General features: G+C 42.1%; 1 protein-coding gene across 1 annotated transcript; it reads left to right on the top strand.

Annotated features, from left to right (window-relative positions):
- Nucleotides 1–1,832: 1,832 nt before the first annotated feature.
- Nucleotides 1,833–20,291, top strand: BCL2L14 (BCL2-like 14 (apoptosis facilitator)). Its single transcript, XM_006866072.1, has 5 exons — nucleotides 1,833–2,247; nucleotides 5,016–5,195; nucleotides 7,272–7,342; nucleotides 17,029–17,295; nucleotides 20,250–20,291. Exons 1-5 carry the CDS (start codon nucleotides 1,833–1,835, stop codon nucleotides 20,289–20,291), a joined length of 975 nt encoding a protein of 324 aa, XP_006866134.1.
- The last annotated feature ends 1,028 nt before the right edge of the window (nucleotides 20,292–21,319 follow it).

The following is a 21,319-nucleotide window of genomic DNA, read 5'->3' as shown; positions in this document are numbered from 1 at the left end:
AAAGTTCAGTGGAAAGAAAAGGAAGGATTTTCCACTGATACCACTAATATGACATATGTTGTTGTTGTTAAGTGCCGTGGAATCAGTTCCAACTCATAGTGACTCTGTATAGGATTTTCCAGGAGCAACAGGTGAGTTTGAACCACCAACCTTGAGGTTAGCAGTCCAGAGCTTATCCCACAGTGCCACACCAAGACTCCAGTTTTAAAATAGGACCATTGAACTAAATAAATAATAAAGAGCCATAATACGAACAGAGCTTGAAGGCCTAAGAGGATAGTTGTACTAGGAAAAAATAATAGCAAACATTTCAAAGAGGCTTCTGTGTGGTAGGTTCTATAGTGGAACTTCTTTTTCATTTGTCATCTTGAACCCCCTCAATATTCCTGCAAGAAGAGCATGATCATTTTCAGTTCACCTTTCAAGGAGTTCACCTTTCCCAGGTCATAAAACTAGTCATTTGAATGGCCAGCATTTGACTCAAGGACTATTAGACTGGTGAGCCCAAGATATTTTCCAATACATCTGACCTATGATATTTTAGCCCAGTGAGATCTTGGTTTGCTGGCATCTGAAACAAAAAGGGAAACTTAGTCCTTAGCCATGAGACATAAGAAAGCAAAGGAAATCATCAGGACAAAGAAATGATTTCCTACCGTGAAACTAGAAGAAGAGTTATTTCATAAATCAGTTTATTATCTATCCATTTATTGTATAAAAATAAAGATGAAACCACTTAATCCATTTTAACACTTTCTAAAGCAGGCATACGAGCACATCACTCCTTCTTTCTAAAGCAGGCATACGAGCACATCACTCCTCCCACTCAAAATCTTCTCAAGCTCTCCATTGTCATTCATCAGTGATTTTCAAATTTGTAAAAAAATAACAGGCTGCTATTAAATAAAATGAAATCTTACTTGCAATGTCAAATATGGCAAGAAGCAAGCCTGCACAAACTAAAGCAGAAACTAAAGAGAGAGAAGATGAAAGGGTGGTTTGGGGAGCTCAGGCATGTCACCCTTCTGAGTTGGTTCCCGCTTTGGCCAGCAATTCTTGCCCAAGAAGACCTTTAACTTCCCTTATAAAACCTAGGATTCCTTCTGAAATGTACCAATCAATGTAAGCAAATGAAATGTTTCTAACATTATGTTATTGTTGTTGTTAAGTGCCATTGAGTGGGTTCTGACTCATAGCGACCTTGTAGAGAGTTTCTGAGGAGCTGCTAGTAGATTTCCACCAACCTTGCTGTTAGCCTGCAATTAGCAGTCCAGTGCTTACCCTACAGCGACATACCAGGACTGATGTTTGTTAAGTGCCTTTGAGTTGGTTTCCACTCACAATGGCCTTGTGGTTCTCAGTCCAGTGCTTATCGTATGAGCCATTGTGCTCCCATTAGCCTGAAAGAGGCTCCACCCCTATAATCTATCTTGTCCAAGACATTCATTTATTTCCCCTCCACAACCATAAGCACTCGACCACAGGCAGTTTGAACCACAGGGTTGGCAATTCACACTCACCAGCCACTCCTCGGAAACCCTATATAGGGTCACTGTGGGTCAGAATCAACTCTATGGCACTTAACAACAATCCCTCCCTCAGGTCCCCACACTTAAAGGTCTGCTCCTCTGTTAGAGCTCTTAGCTCAGTCTTTTTGTTTGAAGTCACCTGTGTACATGTCTCTCTTCTTCACCATCCCATGAGATAGTGAACATTTAGAGAACACCTTGGTTCTTGGTGTTTATTGAGTTTTTGCCCAGTCTCTCCTAACCTACAAATAACTTTCCCACAGTAAAAGTACACAGTGTGAACTTTGTTGTTGCAGGTCTACCATGTGTACCACCCGTGACTATGACCTGGAAGAAATCCCCTTGGATGACGACGACTCAAACACTATAGAATTCAGAATCCTTGCCTTTTATGCCAAACACCATGTCTTCAAGAGCACCCCTGATGTCTTCTCACCAAAGCTGCCCATAACAAGAAGTTTATCCTACATGTTTGCCCCTCTTGGCCAGAGGACACAGACACCGAAGCCTTCCAGGAGTTCCCAACCCAGTGACAAGCGCTTTGCCAAGAAAACATCTTTTGGGATACCATATTTCAGAGGAGGAGGCGTCAAGGATGTAGAGTCTGCGGAATCCTATTTACAGGGGAATCAAAGACCAATAGAAAATCAGGGTGGTTTTAACAGTCTGCAGTGGTCCCAATCATCTTCTAATGTGGAACCCCACAAAGAACAAGAAGGTAGGCTTTTGGGATGTCTTTGTTACCCAGTCATGTCTCTCCCTTCTTGGTGCATAATAATTGATCTCCCATCTGGTGCTCATGCCACGCATGGCAAGGCATTCAATGTATCTGAACTTTCCTGTTTATTGTTTCTATAATCGGTGCCCTACTTTTCTCAAGATGGAGCAGGAAATAAGAGGAGCTTAGTGAAAGGTGATGGCACTGATTTTCTAGCCATGAACTCACTGCCCAAATTCTTACTCCTCTGGGAAACCTATATAAAAGAAAGAGAGAGACAGGTTCAGACTTCCCTTCCAGAGGCAAGTCAGCTCACCTCTGGACCTCAGCATTTCTGCCTGAACGTTGTGGGTATTCCTGTCCTCCCTACCTCTTAGGGTTGATGGAAAGATCAGATCAATACATAAAAAAAAAAGACTTTTAAAACCCAATCTATAAAAACAACTGAGAAGCAATTGGACAAAAATCTTCTCTCACAAAATAAATAGAACTTGGTGAAAATAAACATTTTTTCACAAAAGGTTTTATCATTGGGACTTGTTCTTTGCCTACAAATGTCAGCATAAACATCTTCATCTTCAGCAATGCCTAGCACATAATGCACAGCTTTCAAATAGAAATTTCTCCTCCTGCTGGATTTGTTCAGCCTGAGGAACTTGTCAATAATTAGTCAACAGATGGCAGTAATGGTTTAATTTTAAAATGCTGTGATGGTTCTGGCTTAACCACACATGGACAAATTTAGATCATTCACTAAGATCCCATTAGTTCTGAGAATTGTAGAAAAGGATGCATTAGAGATTATCTGGGGACCCTTACTGCAAAGTTCACGTAAGGAAATGAGAGACCCACAGAAGGAACCTGTAGAAGGAAACCCTGCCCCAGAATAAGCCCCAAGATAAAGTCCAGAAAGCAGGTATCTTTCTGTCTCTGCCCAATGTTCCTTTTGTCTATCAGATGGTACCAACTCTGACAAAAAGGGAAACTTTTCTTTTTAAACATTTTTAAAAATTAAAGTATTTAAGATGGAGATTTAAACCAGAACTGTTCATCTGGGTCAAAATGTGGTTACTTGCAGTTCTTCTTGCATATCTATCATCTCCATTCTCACTCCATGCCAACAACCTCATTAGAATCAATAAATCATACACATGCTAGCCCTCCTGTGCCTGCTGCTAGTCTTATGTTTGCCCTGAAACATGATAAGATGGTTGGTGGGGGGTAGTGTTCAATGGTTTATTTTATGTTATTTCTGGTAGCAGAGCCAGGCTGCACAAGACTTTCCCATCTCCCGCAGACACGGTAAACTTTCTTTTCCCAAAGTGAAAGGGAACCGGTCTCTTACCATATCCTTGCCAGGATCAGGAGCTGCCAGTGTTCATGAGGCTGGTTTGGCTGCAATAAGGTGATTTGAAAGGGGAAAATACATCTGGTTTGGTTAAAATAGGAAGGAAAGACACTGCTCCTTCCCTCTTAGTCTCTCCCTCTGTTTTGGAACCCTATACACTGAGCATGAAACATACTACTCGGTAAGCCAGATGTCGATTTAAGGAAGACTTCATGGAACTGTAATATCCCCCATTGGCCTTTCAGTGAACACCCAGAAGGGTATCATGCTGTGGAGGGAGCTAGGGTAAAAGGATCAGTTCCTTTTACCACCTTGGCAGTTCAGTAACAAATCAGGGTTTGTGTTTTATGTCATATCATACCCTCCCAAGATCCAACCCTTCTCCCATCTATCATGATTTGCAAAGCTCTTGTGTTTCCCTGGGCACCCCAGTCTTCCAGCTCAAACTTCACTCCGTTATTTTCTCTGTCTTATGAATTAAATAGTGTTTTGTTTTCTTTTTTAATTATATAAAACCCCACTACTCTTTGTGGCATCAACGACAGAACTTCCAAAAGTTAAGAATTTAGAGTCAAATTGATAATAACTGAATTGCTAGTTAAACAATAATTTTTAAACAAACTCAACAATACTATGAGCAATGCAAGTTCCTCTCCCATCCCCCACCCCCAATACCCTATCCCCAAGCAGAGGCAAAGCTGACTTGCCATCCTATCCTAAAACACTCCGGGAACCAATGCCATTTAAATTCTTATGTCCCCAAATGCTTTGTTTAGTGTGCAAATAGATGATCTAACTTTTTTCCTGGAATATAAATTCTTGAAGGCCATGGGTTACACTCTATGCCTCCTTGCTTACCCCGTAAGTATTAGTTGACTATGAGTATGATCAAGGGGACTGAGGTGTTTACTTAATAGGGAACTGGGATGATGAATATGGCTCGAGAGCAGGGATATTTCTCTTTCCTCACTGACCAGCCCCAAAAGACTTGTCAAACTATTGAATGCCCTCCTATGCACACAGAGGCCAGCTCTCTGAGGTATAAAAGATGTTCAAAAAGAAGAATAAAAATAAAAGCATAATGAGCAGTCCCTCAACCAAAGAACTAAGCACTCCCTTTTGTGTTTCTTCCCTTGCAAAGGGGAAAGGGGACCCTAATTTTGCAAGACTTCAAAAAGAGGGTGCAGAAGGGCAATTGTTTCAAGGTGACAATCATTCCTCTGTGTGCTCCTCCCCCATCCCAGATTCTGCCAGGCAACTGCCAGTCCCTTCTGAGGAATGACATTCCCACCCCCTGCTCTCGGGCAATTTCCTCTCATTCTACTCTGGTCTTTTCATCCAGAGCAACTGTGCATACCAATGAGCAAGACAGAGACGTTCTTCTGGATAGGGCCTCAACACCATTTTTATCTTGTTTCAGCTGTGAACCCCAAAGTCGTTTCCATTGCCAACCGAGTTGCTGAAATTGTTCATTCTTGGCCACCACCGGAAGAGAGCCACACCCAGGGAGGAAGTTCCAGGTTTAAAGAGAATTTTGTACCACAAGGTTCCATCATTCAGCTCCAAGGTTCCCAGTCTGGAGGTACAAGTGCTAAGAAAGGTAAATTGTCCTTCTTAATGTGTTTATGAGGCAGACATACACAACTATGTCTGTATTCATTCAGCTCATGGTTCTGCTACTTGAGAATCTCCACTGACCTGTACTAAAGGAATGGCAGCATGCTGTGGGCACTGAGCTCCAATCTGAGGTACCAGTTTGAATCATGAGGGACCTGCAGTAGCATGTTGAACCAACACACCAACCATACTAAGTCAAAAGAGTAGTTTCCTACTGAGGAGGAGGAACAAACAAAAAGCCTGCGTTCAAACTTGTCCACTGGGGAAAATGCAATATTAGATTTGATCATGTTACCAATGGCCATGGTCCAATTTGCTCATGGGAGTGCACTGGGTGTCACTGGAACCTCAACCCAGGGATTCATAATATTGTTTTGATCTTATAGGGTGTAGAACATGAAGCAGAACTGAGAAGTCATGACCACATTGGATCACTTGCCACTAAAACTATAGCACTCACTATCTAGGACTATAAATCCCATGAGGACTGAGAGAACTCTGGACTAGGAGGGAAGACTTGAGATGAGAAAAACAGAAGAGCCTCAGTCTTGTTTGCTCACTAATATTCTGTAGTGTGGTGGCTTAGAGAGTTATCAGCCTCACTCATGGCTCTTTCCTTAAACTTCAGTGGAAGATGTGGGGTTTGCAGTACACCAGAACACAAGGCAAAAATGCTCTCTCTGAAAGCATTATGTCCCTCGCCCCCTGAAGTACACTGGTGAGCTTGTCTACCCCAGGCTGTGCTGTTGGGGCCAGCCCTGGGGTGGGGTGGGGTGGAGGTCACCACAAACTGCCACAGAGGTTTTTAGAGTGTAAATGTAAGGAGCTGTAGGAAACAAGGACCTCTCTGAATCTGCTAAAAAGAAAACACACAAAAAAGTGTCCCGATTCTATTTGCTACTTTGAGTGTGATTGGGAGCAACACCCCTAAACCATGTTAAAGCTGAGGCTCGTTTGCCACGCCCATGAGAAATGGAGGCAGCTGTTAGAACCACTTTCAGCATAAGATGAAAAGGATTCATGGGCTGTGTTCCTTCTTCTCTCAAGTGACTTGAGATTCAGTCTTCCCACTTAGCACTGCCTTTGTCCTTCTCTCGGCCTTCTTGGGACTTGCTAGAGGAAGTCACTGGTCTCTCTTCCCCTCTTCTCTGGGACAAACTCTATGATTACAAAGATTATGGCATAAGTAAGAAATGGTATTCCCTCAATAACTAGTTTTCCTCTGTTTGGATTCTCTTCTATAGCAGGGCCTATTTTTACCATGTTTAGTTGTTAGCAAATTTTGAGTCAAGAAAAATGATCCTCTCCTCTTCTGTTCCAACATCCACACCACACACCAGCTGCAGCCGTCTCCTATCTCCATTCTGACCTTTAGGGTAGGAGAATTTCTTAATTTTATTTATTTGTACCCCACCTTGTTCTAAAAACATGGCATACAAGGAGATATAAATTTTAGTAAAATAAAAGAAATCAAATTTATTTGTGAGATAATATGTAAATGAAAACAAGAGTAGGAAAATAAGATGGGTTTAGGTATGAGGTTAATTTCCAAAATATAGGCCAGATAAACTATACACCCTCTTAGATGTGGACCACAAATTTGGCCCTATACAGTCTCATAGCTCATACAAAGAGGGGGACATGATCAAATATGTGACTTCCAGGTGTCCTTGAAGGGGGAAAAAGAAAGATACCAATTGCTTGGGAAACACCTAGAGGCCAGAGGGAAATTTCTTTCACCCAATTATCTTAATAGAAACAATCACATGCAATGGAACAGTTGCAAATAGAAACGAATTTCACAGTGAGAACTGGGAAACCAAGCAAAGAGGAGAAAAGGAAGGAGAAGACTAAGGGAAAAGGTGTCTGGGATGGTTTGTGCCTGAGCAGAAGAGATGAGGTAAAATGTAATGTGCTAAGAATTAGAAGGTTTATTTCTTTCTTCATCCCTAACCAGGCCACAAGTGTTGCTACTGGAAAAATTTTAAGGCTACTTTAAAAAATTTTTTTTTGTCTCTTGCTTCTCTTAAAAGAAATAACTGGAATTTTCCCCTGACAGATGGAGAACAGCAAATAATAGCCAAAATTGTTGAATTGCTGAAATGTTCAGGAGATCAGTTGGACAGAGAGGTACGAAGCTTCATTAACTAATATGATTTCTTTCTGGGCCCATGCACTAGTCTTTGTGGATGGAATTATACTCCATTTGCAACCTTATTCCTTTTCAAAGTTCTGGTTTCCACTTAGTCCTAAATTTTATTTCCCTTGGAGTCAAAATTCTTCATGCTGGCAGTATCTCAAAAATGAATCACTTTGGAAAACATAAGTAAATCTTCTGGGGCCTCCTTGGAATTTTTGGAAACTAAAAAAGTTAACTTTGTTATTGCAAGAAAAGACACCAGTACATTAAAAATTGCTGAGTATTATTATTAATCTAGTTCCCCATGTAACTGATCTTCTGTGAAGTTTAGATGCCTGCATTTGCCCTACAGCCTGGATATCTGTACCCTAAGGTTGCTCAAAGGCTGGTGTCTATCTGAAATAATCTCCCCCTGTAATTGGTGAAAGGAGCTCTGGTGGTACAGCACATTAAGCATTGGGCTGCTAACCAAAAATCAGTGGTTCAAATCCTCCAATTGCTTCCTAAGACAGATGAGGCAGTCTGCTTCTGTAAATAGTTACAGCTTTGGGAACCCAGTGAGGCAGTTCTACTCTCTCCTTTAGGGTTGTTATGAGTTGGAATCTACTTGAGAGCAGTAAGTTCTTGGGTATAGTTGCTGATGGTCTCTCTCAACAACCCAGCCAGAGAGATAGGTTACTTAGAGAACATTTGGATTTTCTGTCATTTAAAATTGGTGGCCCATTATGCTAAGGAGCGGAACGGTGGGACAGTCAGTTGACCAGGCCCTCACTGTGGCCAGAAGTGATGTCACAGTTAAGAGGAGAATGCCCTTGATCAGGGCACACTAGATGTCAGCCACAGGCTGAGTATCTCTGTTGTGATGGTGGTTGTTAGCTACCATGGAGTCTGTCCACTAATGACACGATGACCCCATGCACATGTTAACAATATACGGAGTACGCTGTCCAGTCCTGTGCCACTCCCAGGATAAGATGCAGATTGGGCCCTTGTGATTTACAGAATGTTTTACTGGCTGATTTTCAAAAGTAGATGAGCAGGCCTTTCTTCTAGTCCATCTTAGTTTGGAAGCTTCTCCGAAATCTGCTGAACATCATGGCAACCTGCAAGCCTCCATTAACAGGCGTGTGGTAGCTATGCATGAGATGCTTTGGCCCAGAATCAACCCTGCTCTCCCACATGGAAGAAAAGAATCCTACCACTGAATCAATGTCCCCCTTAGTAGTTTCTAGGGTCTGTCAATCAGATGCTGGCTTATGGACCCATTGCCTTGTATTTTCCAAGATGCAGGGGAGGAAGTTAGGCCCTGTGGGGTGGGAAAAAGTACTAACTGGCCGGTGTCCTAACCACAATCACAACATGCTCAGGGCTCTGTCAGACATGTGACTTGAAGGTGTGCACCAGGAAGGTGACAGACATGGCACATAATGGTTCAGAAGGAGGAACAGTTTAGAAATCCAGGGCATTCCACTAAAAAAGAAAAAAGGAAAGAAGGTGTAAGAGCTTTGAGGCCACAGTTGAGGGGTACAGAGGAACTAGTAGCAGAGCATGGTGCCTGCTTTCAGGACAACACTGTTTCTCCTCAATTAGCATCCATCAGTAGTTACAAAGTGTCGGGGTCTGACCTCGACATAGTTGTGTTGTTCACGAGTGTTTGGTTCACGAGGAGGGGAGATCCAGCGGCGATAGAGATAGCAAAAGAGACAAAGACACGCAAAGAGAGAGACAAAGAGACACTCCGAAACCAGAGTGAATGCTGGACTGGCATCAGGCAGATCCTGCATTGCAAACATCTCAGCCACGAAGGCCGTAATATCCTGCATAGTAAACATCTTAGCTAAACAGGCAGTATGGTTGCAAGGCTGGACTGTGCCCCCTGCATGCTGTAACGCACGCCTTGCCAGTCGTAATGCACCTGGATTCGTTCTGCGCCTTCCTTTTATTTAGGGGAGGTACTTTACACAAAGCTAGGAGGGGACTAAGACAAGATACAGCTGTCAATCTTATTTTTCCAGACATTTAGGCAACTTTACATCTTACTTCGCAGGTTCGAATCTCACCACCGCAACTTGGTTTCTCAAGCTTAATTAACATACCTTTTAGCACCTAGCCTCAAATGGAGGGAGGAAAGGGAGGATTGGGAGGATTCCTATTGTGTCGGCTGCCCAGCCCAGGTTCTTCAGGAAAAGAGGCGCCTGGGTGAATAGGCAGCACCTGGAAACACTTTAGGGAGGGCATTCCTATTGTCCTTGGAACAGACCAGGGAGCCACCCAATTTACCTTGAATGAATTCTCTGAGGGAAGAACTTTGCCTGTTTGGAATTTTACAGTCTTGACTTTTAGGAAAATATTACATTTATCTGTGTATATCAAGGGCTTCATGTCTGCAATTAATAAAACATAACTGGACACTAAGATGAAAAATAATTTGTTATTAACTGCCAGGTGGCTAGATCTGTTACACTCGGGCCTATAGGGCCTCGAACCTCTGATCAGGCCTACATGGTCTGCAACAACAAAGCAGGCAGGGCTGCCCATCAACATCAAGGGCATTCTTATGAAGGAACCATCTCCCTGTCCCTAGAAGAATCTCAAGTCAGTGCCATTAACCAATCAGCAGTTGAATATTGAAATTGCTGTTAAGTGCTGTTGAGTCAGTTCCAACTCATAGCTACTCTGTATAGGGTTTCTGAAGGGGAGCTGGTGAATTTTAACAGCTGACCTTGCAGTTCAAACCGACCTTGCAGTCCAGTGCATTATCCCACAGTGCCACACCAGGACACCAAGAATCTAAACTGGGAGGGGTCAATTAGATGACCTCTAAAAGGGTCCAAGAGAGATTTCCCTTTTCACTTCACAAATCACCACTTTAAGACGCCTCACCTTACTGGATACTCTCTCAAGATACGGAGTGACGTTTTACATTGTTGTTGTTGGTAAGTGCTGTGGTCAGCTCTTATGCATACTGACCCTGTATAGGCTTTTAATTTTGCAGGAGCAGAAAGGCTCATTTTTCTCCCGTGGAGTGACTGGTGGGCTCAAACTGCTGACCTTGTGGTTTGCAGTCCACTGCTTATCCTATGGCATCACCACACTCTCTACAGATGTTATTCCCTTTTTGCATTTACCCAATAAACAACTCTGGAATACACCCTAGGTCTGACTTGTGATGTATGGGGTGTGAATTCTCACCACAAGGTGGGTAAGAAATAATGAGGAGAGGGCTTGGGGATGTAGCTGCAGTATACCCTCAAAGCTACTGATCCCTGAGAGCTCAGGTAGGTCCACAGTCTTGTCCTGTAACCTCTGGGTCTCCCAAGAGCCAGATACAACTAAGAGGCAAAGGAAAGGGAAAAGCAAGCTCTGTGGAAGGTGTTTGTTCCTGGTTCAGGTGTCCAGCTGCCTGCTTTGGTTTTTCAGTTGGCTATCTGAAAGTGAGTCAGGGAAGTCTATTCTTGGTCTGGAGATGCTAGTCCTTCCTGTTTCAGATCAATAATCCAGGTTGGACCCTAGTGTCTCATGGAAGTTGGGAGATGGGCTTGGTTCACATAAAGGACACTGAGCATTCACCAAAATCTCAAAGCATCCAAGTCATACTCAGACTATCCCTTTTCAGAATATTTGTTGGAAACCTGTTTATTATTTCTCAAGGACAGAACTAGAGGATTTTGAAATAGACATTTAGCCTTGCTCACTAAGAAATTCCTATTTTCCTCACTGTAGCCATCATGTTAACTGACAGATGTTGAAAGGATGATTTTAAATGAAAGTGATATATATCTTTGTTGTTGAGTGCCTTTGAGTTGGTTCTGACTTATAGCGACCCTGTATAGCTTTTTCATGGAGCAGTTGGTGAGCTTGAACCACCAACCATGCAGTTCAAACTGACCTTGCAGTCCAGTGCATTAACCCACAGCACCACACCAGGACCATATACCTTTAATGACATTAAAAAAAAAAAATTGAAAAAAAAAAAAAAATGCCATGGAATCAGTTCCCACTCATGGTAACCCATGTGTGTCAGAGTAAGACTGTGCTATTCCTTAGCATTTCCTTTCTTTCTATTACTTAAAAAAAGAAAATTATTTTGTTGTTGAGAATATATACAACAAAATATATAGCAATTCAATCATTTCTTTAGGTACAATCCAATGACATTGATTACACTCCTTGTATTGGGCAACTATCCTCTCCCGTCTTTCCTGAGTTATTTCTACCCCCTTAATATAAACCTACTTTTCCCTAAGGAGCTCTAGTAGCGTAGTGGTTACGAGTTGGGCTGCGAACCTCAAGGTCAGCAGTTCGAAACTACTAGCTGTTCCGTTGGAGAAAGACGAGGCTTTCTGCTCCCATAAAGATTTACAGCCTCAGAAACACTGTACAGTGTCGCTCTGAGTCGGAACCAACTCCACAGCACATAACCACCACCACTTTTCCCTAACCTTCTTGCAAAAAAAAAAAACAAAAAAATATAGTACCAGCCATTCCTCCCACAATCCTTAACTAAGTTTGATAATTCATTGCAGTGGCCACACAGACCTCAAACACCATTGTCACACTTATGGGGTTTACTAGGCAAGTTAACAATTCCAAGTCAGAACTGCTTAGGGCACAATTGTTCAGGACTCAGCACTTCACCAAAAGTCTCAGCCTGAAGGCACTTGACTCTAGCTCCACGGTTCAGCAAATCTAGCTACACCTCTTATGTGCCTTCAGGCACCCTGCTCTACTAGCAAGCTTCCTGCCCAAAGTCATTCAACTTTACTTGCTTCATGGACTGGGAGGACAGATTCTCTGTCCCGTGCTCTGGTTCTTGGTTCTGCTGCTTCTGCTCCTCCGTTACTCCTCTGGCATCACAGCTTTCTGTCCCTAGGTCAAGGAGGTTCAATACACAGGAGTCTCAGTATCCAAAAGGACAAGCTCCCTTCCTAGCTCTTCTTCTTTGATGATAGTGAGATTCCCACCACCCCCTCCTGCTTCTAAGATGGTTTATTTTATACTCATGCTAGAGTTCCAGGTTTTTACAATTACAATTAACTCTACTAACATGCACAGCTGAATCATGTCATCCTATCTGTATCTTCTCCTACTTCTCTTAACCAGACCCAGCAGGGCAGAAACGTTGTTTGGTGGGAGTTACAGACAATGCTAGAAGAGACATTACACCACAGTTTCTATCTAATTTTTTGAGTTACTTTTGTCGCTTTGATCCCATGTAGATAGTCCTGAAAAGAGCACAATGCTCAAATCAGACATTTTTTACTACTTAAACTAAACTGTTGTTTGATTTTTAAAAGACTTCAGGCAGGTTATGTTGGTTTAAGCTTTAAAAATTATGTTAGGGCAACAATTTCAGGAGTTCATCCAGCCCCCATGGCTCCACAAAGTCTGGAGTCCATGAGAATCTGAAATTGTTCTGTATTTTCTCCCTTTTGATCAGGATTCTTCTATGGAATCTTTTATCATAATGGTAGCTGGGCACCATCCAGTTCTTGTTCATGGAGGCAATTAGCCATAGATTTCATATCTGCCTCCTAACTCCTGACTCCCTTCCTTTGTTATTTCAGGTAAATAGAGACCAATTGCCATGCCTTATACAGTATCTTGCAAGCTTTTGAGAACCTGGACACTACCCAACAAACCAGAAGGGAGAACAAAAGCATTAAACAGGTTATTAGGCCAATTAGTTGGGAAGTTCCAAGACACCTGCAACCTCCAAGCTAAGGACTCAAATCCTGTGATGGTTTTGGTTGTACATAGCAGCCTCAACAGCTGCTGTATTTTGGATTGGTGAAAATATATCCCTCATATGACTTTTGCCAGTTCAGCTTCTTACAGGTGTACAACTTATTGATAATAATTACAATAATTAACCCTAACCTTGTTGTTAAGGAGCTCTGGTAGTGTACTGGTTATGAATCGGGCTGGGAACCTCAAGGTCGGCAGTTCAAAACTACCAGCTGTTCCATGGGAGAAAGATGAGGCTTTCTGCTCCCGCAAAGATTTACAGCCTCAGAAACCCTGTACAGGGTTGCTATGAGGCAGAACTACTCCATGGCACTCATGTTGAGTGTCATCCCGTCAGTTCCAACTCATAATGACCCTCCAAGGAGCAACTGGTGGGCTTGAACTACTGACCTGGAAGTTAGCAGTCCAGTGCTTATCCTACAGCACCACACCAGGACTCCTAACCCTACCCTTAACTGATGTGATTTTTTGGGGGGTGCTACCACACTGTTTTCCACAATGCCGATACCATTTTGCATTCTCTCCAGCAATTTCCCCACAACTTGCTGACATTGGTTATTTTCGGTGTCCTCGTACAGGCATGGATGAGATGGTATCTCACTGTGGATTTGATTTGTATCTCTCTGATAACTAATGATGTTGAGCATCTTTTCATGTGTGTGGCAGCCCTTTGAATGTCTCTTTGGTGAAACATCAACTGAAATCCTTTACCCATTTTTGATTGGCTTATTTGTCTTTTTGTTAAGTTATCGATGTTTTATATGTATTTTGGTTAATAGATTCTTGTTGGGTATATGGTTCCCAATATTCTCCAGTTAATACCTTGTCTTTTCCTGTTTTTGGTAAAGTCTTTGATGAACAGTAGTTTTTAATTTCTATGAAATCTCTGTGATTTATTTTGTCTTTTGCTGTTTGTGCTTTTGTTATTATATTACATAATCCACTGTTGAAAGGTAGGTCTAAGTATTGCTCCTGTTTGTTCTTATAAGAATCTTAGGGTTTTAGTTTGCACATTTAGGTCCTTAATACCTTTGGAATTTGTTTTTGTATATGGTATGAGGCATGGATTCTTTTCCATTTTTCTGTATGTGGAGATCCAGTTTCTCCAATACCGTTTATTGAAGAGACTCTTCTTTCCTTACCGAATAGACTTAGCACCTTTGTTAAAAATCAATTGGCCATAAATATGTGGGTTTATTTCTGAAGTCTCAATTCTATTCCATTAGTCTAGGTGTCTACGTTGTTGTTGTTGTTGTTAGGTGCCATCAAGTCTGTACCGACTCATAGCACCTTATGCACAGCAGAACGAAATACTGCCCAATCCTGGACCATCTTCACTACTGTTGCCACGCTTGAGTCCATTGATGCTGCCACTTTCCCAATCCATCTCACTGGGGTGCTTCCTCTTTTTCTCTGACCCTCCACCATACCAAACATGATATCCATCTCCAGTGACTGGTCCCTCCTGACAATATGTTCCAAGTATGAGAGATGAAGTTTGGCCATCCTGGCCTCCAAGGAGCATTCTGGCTGCGCTTCTTCCAAAACTGATCTATTGGTTCTTTTGGCAGCACATGGCACTTTCAATATTCTCCTCCAACACCATAACTCAAAAGCATCAATTCTTCTACAGTCTTATTTACTGTCCAGCTTTCACATGCATATGAGGTTGTTGAAAATACCATGGCTTGGGTCAGGTGCACCTTAGTCCTCAAGCTCTTCAACACTTTAAAAAGGTTTTGTGCAGCAGATTTGCTTAAAGCAATACATCGTTTGATCTCTTGACTTTTGCTTCCATGAGTGTTGATAGTTGATCCAAGAAGAATGAAGTCATTGACAACTTCAATCTTTTCTCCATTGATAAGAATGTTGTTTATTGGTCCAGTGGCATCTATGAAGGAGTTTCAAAAAGTTTGTGGGAAAATTGCATTATCTTTTCATTCCATTATTCCATGAATTTTGTGAAGTCCCACATATAATTTTACCAATACCAGGCTGTTTTGATTACTGTAGCTGTATATGTTTTATCTAGGATTCCTCATGTGGTGCTGTAGGATTAGCACTGGGCTACTAACCACAAGGAGTCCTGGTGTGGTGCTGTGGGCTGATGCGTCAGACTGCAGTCATTTGAACTGCAAGATTGGTGGTTCAAGCTCAGCAGCTGCTCCTTGGAAACCGTATACAGGATTGCTATGGGTTGAAATTGACTCGACGGCACTTAAGAACAACACTAACCACAAGGTCAACAATTCAAACTCACCAGCTGCTTCCTCAGAAATCCTATACAGTGTTGCCGTGAGTCAGAACCAACTCAATGGCACTTAACAACAAACAACAACTATGGGGTTCTTAATGGCTGATTTTCAGAAGTAAATCAATAGGTGCCTCTTAGTGAACTTCAATTAGCAGCTGAGTGTATGGTGTGAGGCATGGATCCTGTTTCATTTTTTCTGTCCAGTGCTAACCATATGCACCGTCCAGGTTAATTACATAAGCCATGCTTTTTTCTTTCAAAAGAAACAGGCAGTATTGATTTATTTAAAATGAATAAAGCAGATAGCAGACTCAAGAGAGGGTTGGGAGGTAGGATGGTTGGAGAGAATAATGGGGACTGAATCCAGGGTTTGTCTCCAAATGTGGACTTCAGGGAGTCTTTGCCCTAGCCTCTTGTGCTCCCACAATATCCTGAAAATATTACTAAGATTTAGAGGGCACCTCCTTCATGTCTGGCACTATACTCAGTGCTTTACTCAATTACAAGCACAGGTGTGATCAAGGAGCCTGGTGGCACAGTGTTAAGTGTTTGGTTGTTAACTGAAAGGTCAGAGGTTTGAATCCACCAGTCGCTCTGCAGGAGAAAGGCCTGTCAGTCTGCTTCCGTAAAGATCACAGTCTAGAAAACCCTGCGGGGTGGGCTACTCTGCCAATAGGGCTGCTGTGAGTTGGAATCAGCTCAAAGGCAGTGGGTTTGGCTTAGTTTTATAGGTTCTATTATCATCCCAGTTTAGAGATGTCACAACTGAGGCCAAGAGGTTAAGCAACTGCCCCAAGATTGCACAGCTAAAGAGATGGGGCAGGGATTTGAGCCAAGATGGTCTAATTCTGCTCATTCCTTCACCTCTAGCAAACCACTTACTTCTGTGTTGTAATTGCCAGTGAACCCTTTGAGTCATGGCCTGATTCTTAATCATCGTTCTATTCCTTCTGCTCAATGCAGTACTTTCCCCTTATAAGTGCTCAGAAAATATTAGTTGAATGCTGAACAAGTGGTTTGTTCAATTTTTTCACTTATGTTCTCATGAAATAAATTCACAGAGCAAGTAACTTAACAAGGTTCAGGTTACCAAAAAAACCCAAAAACAAACCACCAAATCACACAGGCAGTGGAAAACACTGTTCTCACAAAGAGAAGAGATATAACAAGGTCACCTTCAGTTGTGGGCACTGGTCTCCCATGGCCAGTGAGTTGCTTTCTCACGCCAGTGCAAGGCAAGCGTCCTACACATACCCTTCTTGTGCTGTAGGTGAGACCCTGTTCTCTTCCCAATGGGAAGAGATACAGAAGTGGGCATGGCCAAGTGGCCATCTGCTGCTCATGCATGAGCAAGAGGCAGAGAAAGTTACTGTGAGCCCAGAACAGGGAGGAAGGCTTCTCTGATTAGGAGAAGGAAGAGAGAAAATTAGTTGTCAGCCTCCTTATCAGAGAATTATGGGCCCAAGACCTCTGTGTATGTGACCTGGAATGGAGGACACAGAGGGAGACTGTCCTCCTAACAGCAGACACATACCTGAACTGCCATGGTTGAGACTAAAGTCCAGGGATTTTCCACTAGGTGTTCTAGTGGCCCATTGTTGATCTAGAGAGTGGCTTTTCATATACATCACTGGGTCCAGCATCTCTACTGACTGCTTATTCTCTTGTACACAGTTGAGGAAAGACAAGGCTTTGATGAGCGCTTTCCAGAAGGAGCTGACCTACTATATCTTCAGGACCATCATAGACCGGTTCCTCTGGACTGTGGACACCAGGGGTGAATCAGAGGTTAAAGCTCAGGGCTTTAAGGCTGCTCTTGTCATAGATGCTGCTGCCAAGCTTACTGCCATCGACAACCATCCCATGAATAGGGTGCTTGGCTTTGGGACCAAATACCTGAAAGAAAACTTCTCACCCTGGATCCAGCAGCATGGTGGATGGGTAAGTGTATCCTATTTAAAAATTAATCTTCCAGAATTCAGAGGGAGAGGGGATGGGACGTTGTTTTTTGTTTTTGTTTTTGTTTTTGTTTTACAAGGGAACACATCTGTGTAATAATTCTCATGGGATTAGAACACTTGAGTGACAAGAGATACATCCCATTGATGGGAACATACTTTTACTGATTATCTTCTTTATCATCAACAAATATTTACTGAGTTCACAAAGGGTATGTGGGGTTTGTGTGTTGGGAAGAAGGGTTGGTCAGATATAACAGGAAATGAGGTGATGCTGAGATATAAAATGTTTAGAGAGATAACTTTTGCTAGCTCTCATTTTGCAGACTACAGAAGTCTGGCCAGGAGACAAGGGGAGGCAGACCATTCCTTCTTGTTCATATTGTCAGATGCTGACAGGGTCTGTAGGGTAATCCTCATGCAGAAATTTAGAATTCATGACATTTAGTCATGGCTGCATTTGACTCGGACAATTTGATTCAAACTAAAAAGCAAGCCATTAAATTTTCATCTATTATTAATTACTCATATCTGGCAAAATAGACATCTTCACCCCCCATACTTGAGCCTCAACCCCTCCCCATCTTAATTCTCATTCTTTCAGATCTTCTTTAAACTGCTCTGTTTGAATGACTACATAATGGTCTACCCTAGAGCTTTAAATCTTAGCAGGCCTAGAGCATTGTCCATTCAATCTGTTCCTAGGAAGAACCATCTTCACCCCACATGATCCTTAGTCTAACTCTTTCCACTGAATTGCTCAGGGGTTGGAGGAGGTTGGAGAAGGACCCCAGGTGTGGCCAAAGTAACACTGGGGCCTCCAAATAGGCTTGGTCGCTTGGGTTCCAGAAGCAAAGTACAGCTGGTCTTGCCTAAGGGGCTAAGAAGCCTGTAGTATGTTTCCATGACTGTTCATTCAGCTCATCTAGTCTTCAGTTCCGATTTTCCACTTTTGCATCTAAAGTCATACCAAGTAAGTGGCTGATTTGAGCAAAAAACACTTTTGTTTTGGTTGTTGTTAAGAGCAGTTGAGTTGGTTCCAACTCATAGCAACACTGTATAGGGATTCCAAGGACCTGCTGGTGCTGGGTTTGAACCACTGACCTTGTGGTTAGCAGCCCAGTGCTTGTCCTACAGCATCATACCACGATGTATTCTGAAGTCAAGCTCCTTAGCTCATCCTGAAAGGAGAGTGGTGGTGGTGGTGGTGGTATGCATGCATGACCCTGTACAGGGTTTCCAAGGCTACAAATCTTTACAGGAGCAGAAAGCCTCATCTTTCTTCTGTAGAACAGCTGGTAGTTTCGAACTGCTGACCTTGAGATTAGCAGCTCGATTCACAACCACAACATTACCAGAGCTCTTTGAAAGGAGGGTAGATTCTGCAATATTATTTTAGTTAGCCCTGGATTGCTAACTATAAGGTTGGCGGTTCAAACTCACCAGCTCCTTGAAAACCCTATACAGGGTCGCTACGAGTCAGAACCGACTCAACAGCAGTTAATAGCAATCCTTCCTTCAGGGAGAGATGATGGTTAAACAGCTCTGTGGATTGTACACGGACTTGTATACCCTAAAAGGATAAATTATATGGCATGTTAATTATATGTAAATAAATTGGTTATAAAAACAGTGACTAATTCTAGTAATCAAATAAAAAGCAACGAAATGAATACAAATGCTTTTATTTATTTTTATTTGGCTGCTAGAAAGAATAGTATCAACTGGAGAAAACAGATGGCCTCGCTCAGTAAAAATAATAAAGAGGATTTTCAAGGCTTTAGAATTTGATGACATTGGTTCTTTTTCATCTGTAGTTTCAATTTTAAATGTATTACTTTCCTTTTCCACGACATCGTAAATCCTAATCTTAATATTTGGGTATAGTTAGGTTTAGTTTGGAGTATCTAGCTGGAAATTAGAAAAGGGAGGAAAAAGAATAAAAAAGAAAGGGCTGATTTTTCCAAATCAACAGAGAAAAGGTTAGCGAAAGTAAAGGGGCAGCTGATAAAAGAATACTTATGGGTGGATATGAGCTATGAACATCTGAAGGGGGTGGGGATTGGGATCTGGGTTCAATTGCCTTGAGTAATGTAGCAAGAAGACACAGTGGCAAGTCCTCAGGAGCTCCCACTGGCCCCAGGCATCTTGGTGGCCCTCTGGAGAATCCTTGTGGTAGTGTGAAAGGAGGGAACACTAATCCTAGTTGCAAGTTTTCCAGAAGCTCAACGCTCCTAATACCTTGGTATTATATCTGTCATATGAGTACATCTAATTTTCCCAACTAAACTGCTAATAACTCTCATTATTTTTATATACATCACAGACGTTCGGCCACATTCATATAAATGAATGAATGTTTCCCAACTAAACTGCACATAACTCTCATTATTTTTATGTACATCATAGACGTTCGGCCACATTCATGTAGAATGAATGAATGTATCAAAAGGATGAACAGTTGCTCCATCTACAAAGCATGCTAATCATGAGGTTCTTTGTTGTTGTTGTATTTAAAACGGGATTTAATTTATTACCTGACCCTTTCCCTAACCCTAGAGTACTGTTCACATAGTTTACCCTGCAGTGCTATGACCTCACACAATCTATAGCACTGTGAATGGAGAGATGTCTGCAATCTCCATTGTCTCCAACCTTTCAGGACCTACTTTTATGAATTTAATATATAGCATCAAAGCTTTCTCCCATCAAGAAAAGATGCAGCCTGTTAGCCCTGGATGTATAACATACATTCCTTCCCTTGCAGACATACCAATGATACCAGGCACCTTTCCAAACGCTCCCCAACCCTAACACAGTCTCCAAAACTTGGGTTGTGCCTGGGATAAGACAGCAGAGTTAACAGGCATATGTTTTCACTTGAATAGTGAATCAAACTTGGAATTTTAAGAATCTATTTCTCTTTTCCCCCTGTAGGAAAAAGTACTTGGAGTATCATCACATGAAGAAATAGACTGAAACATCAGAAGATTCATCATCTGGAATCCTCATTATCTAACTGTGCCCCCATAGACATCAACCTCAGTATATAGACTGTGGGAGAAGGGAAAAAATGTACATGGCCGATAGAGCACTTAAGTTTTCAAAACCATTGAATCCGCATGAATCAAGAGGCATCAGAAGAGTCACTGTTCACCTCCCGCACATAGGACATAGTAGCATGGCCGTGACACTGATGTTTTTCAGACTCTCCATAGTGTTTGTGAGGAAGGCATTATCTCACTACCTCCATTGGCTTCCTTAGGGAAAGTGTGCTACAGACGTCTGCAGATCTGATGAGGGCAAAATGATAAATTCTCCATTGCTTACTCTTTGGATTCTAGTAATATGTTTGTGTTTTTTTTTTCTTAAATGTTTTATTGTGAAGTAATATGTATTTTTTAAACTACATTTTGAATGACCTGGTATGGTGCTGTAGGATAAGCATTGGACTGTGAACCACAAAGATAATAGTTCAAATTCACCAACTGCTCCTCGGGAAACCCTTAGTTGTTACTATCGTTGTTAGGAGCCATCAAATCAACACATACTCTTAACGACATTATGCATAACAGAACAAAACATTGCCCAGTCCTCTGCCAATCTCACATTTACTGCTACGATTGAGCCCATTCCTGCTGTCACTGTGCCAATCCATCTCATTTTCCCCACCCTCTACTTTACCAAGCATGATGTCTTCTTCAGGGACTGGTTCCTTCTGATAAAATGTCCAAAGTATGAGAGATGAAGTCTGGCCATCCTGGTTTCTAAGGAGCATTTTGGCTGAACTTCTTCCAACACAGGTTTGTTCCGTTGGTACTTTTAATACTCCCCAATGCCATAACTCAAATGCAACAATTCTTCTACGATCTTTATTCATTGTCCAACTTTTACATGCATTACATACATGTTTATTGAAAATACCATGGCTTGGGTCAGGTGTACCTTTGTCCTCAAACTGGCATCTTTGCTCTTCAACACTTTAAAGAGATCTTGTCTAGCAAATT

The sequence above is a fragment of the Chrysochloris asiatica genome, unplaced genomic scaffold, assembly GCF_000296735.1.
Source record: "Chrysochloris asiatica unplaced genomic scaffold, ChrAsi1.0 scaffold00086, whole genome shotgun sequence".
Taxonomy (NCBI): domain Eukaryota; kingdom Metazoa; phylum Chordata; class Mammalia; order Afrosoricida; family Chrysochloridae; genus Chrysochloris; species Chrysochloris asiatica.
The sequence above is the reverse complement of the archived record's forward strand: the minus strand, read 5'-3'. Positions and strand labels throughout refer to the sequence as shown.

Bases quoted from the DNA above. Each gene is read 5' to 3' on its own strand.
- BCL2L14 (XM_006866072.1), top strand. From the start codon at position 1,833: ATGTGTACCACCCGTGACTATGACCTGGAAGAAATCCCCTTGGATGAC. The intron at 2,248-5,015 runs GTAGGCTTTTGG...ATCTTGTTTCAG, and splicing joins ACCCCACAAAGAACAAGAAG to CTGTGAACCCCAAAGTCGTT. The intron at 7,343-17,028 runs GTACGAAGCTTC...TCTTGTACACAG, and splicing joins GAGATCAGTTGGACAGAGAG to TTGAGGAAAGACAAGGCTTT.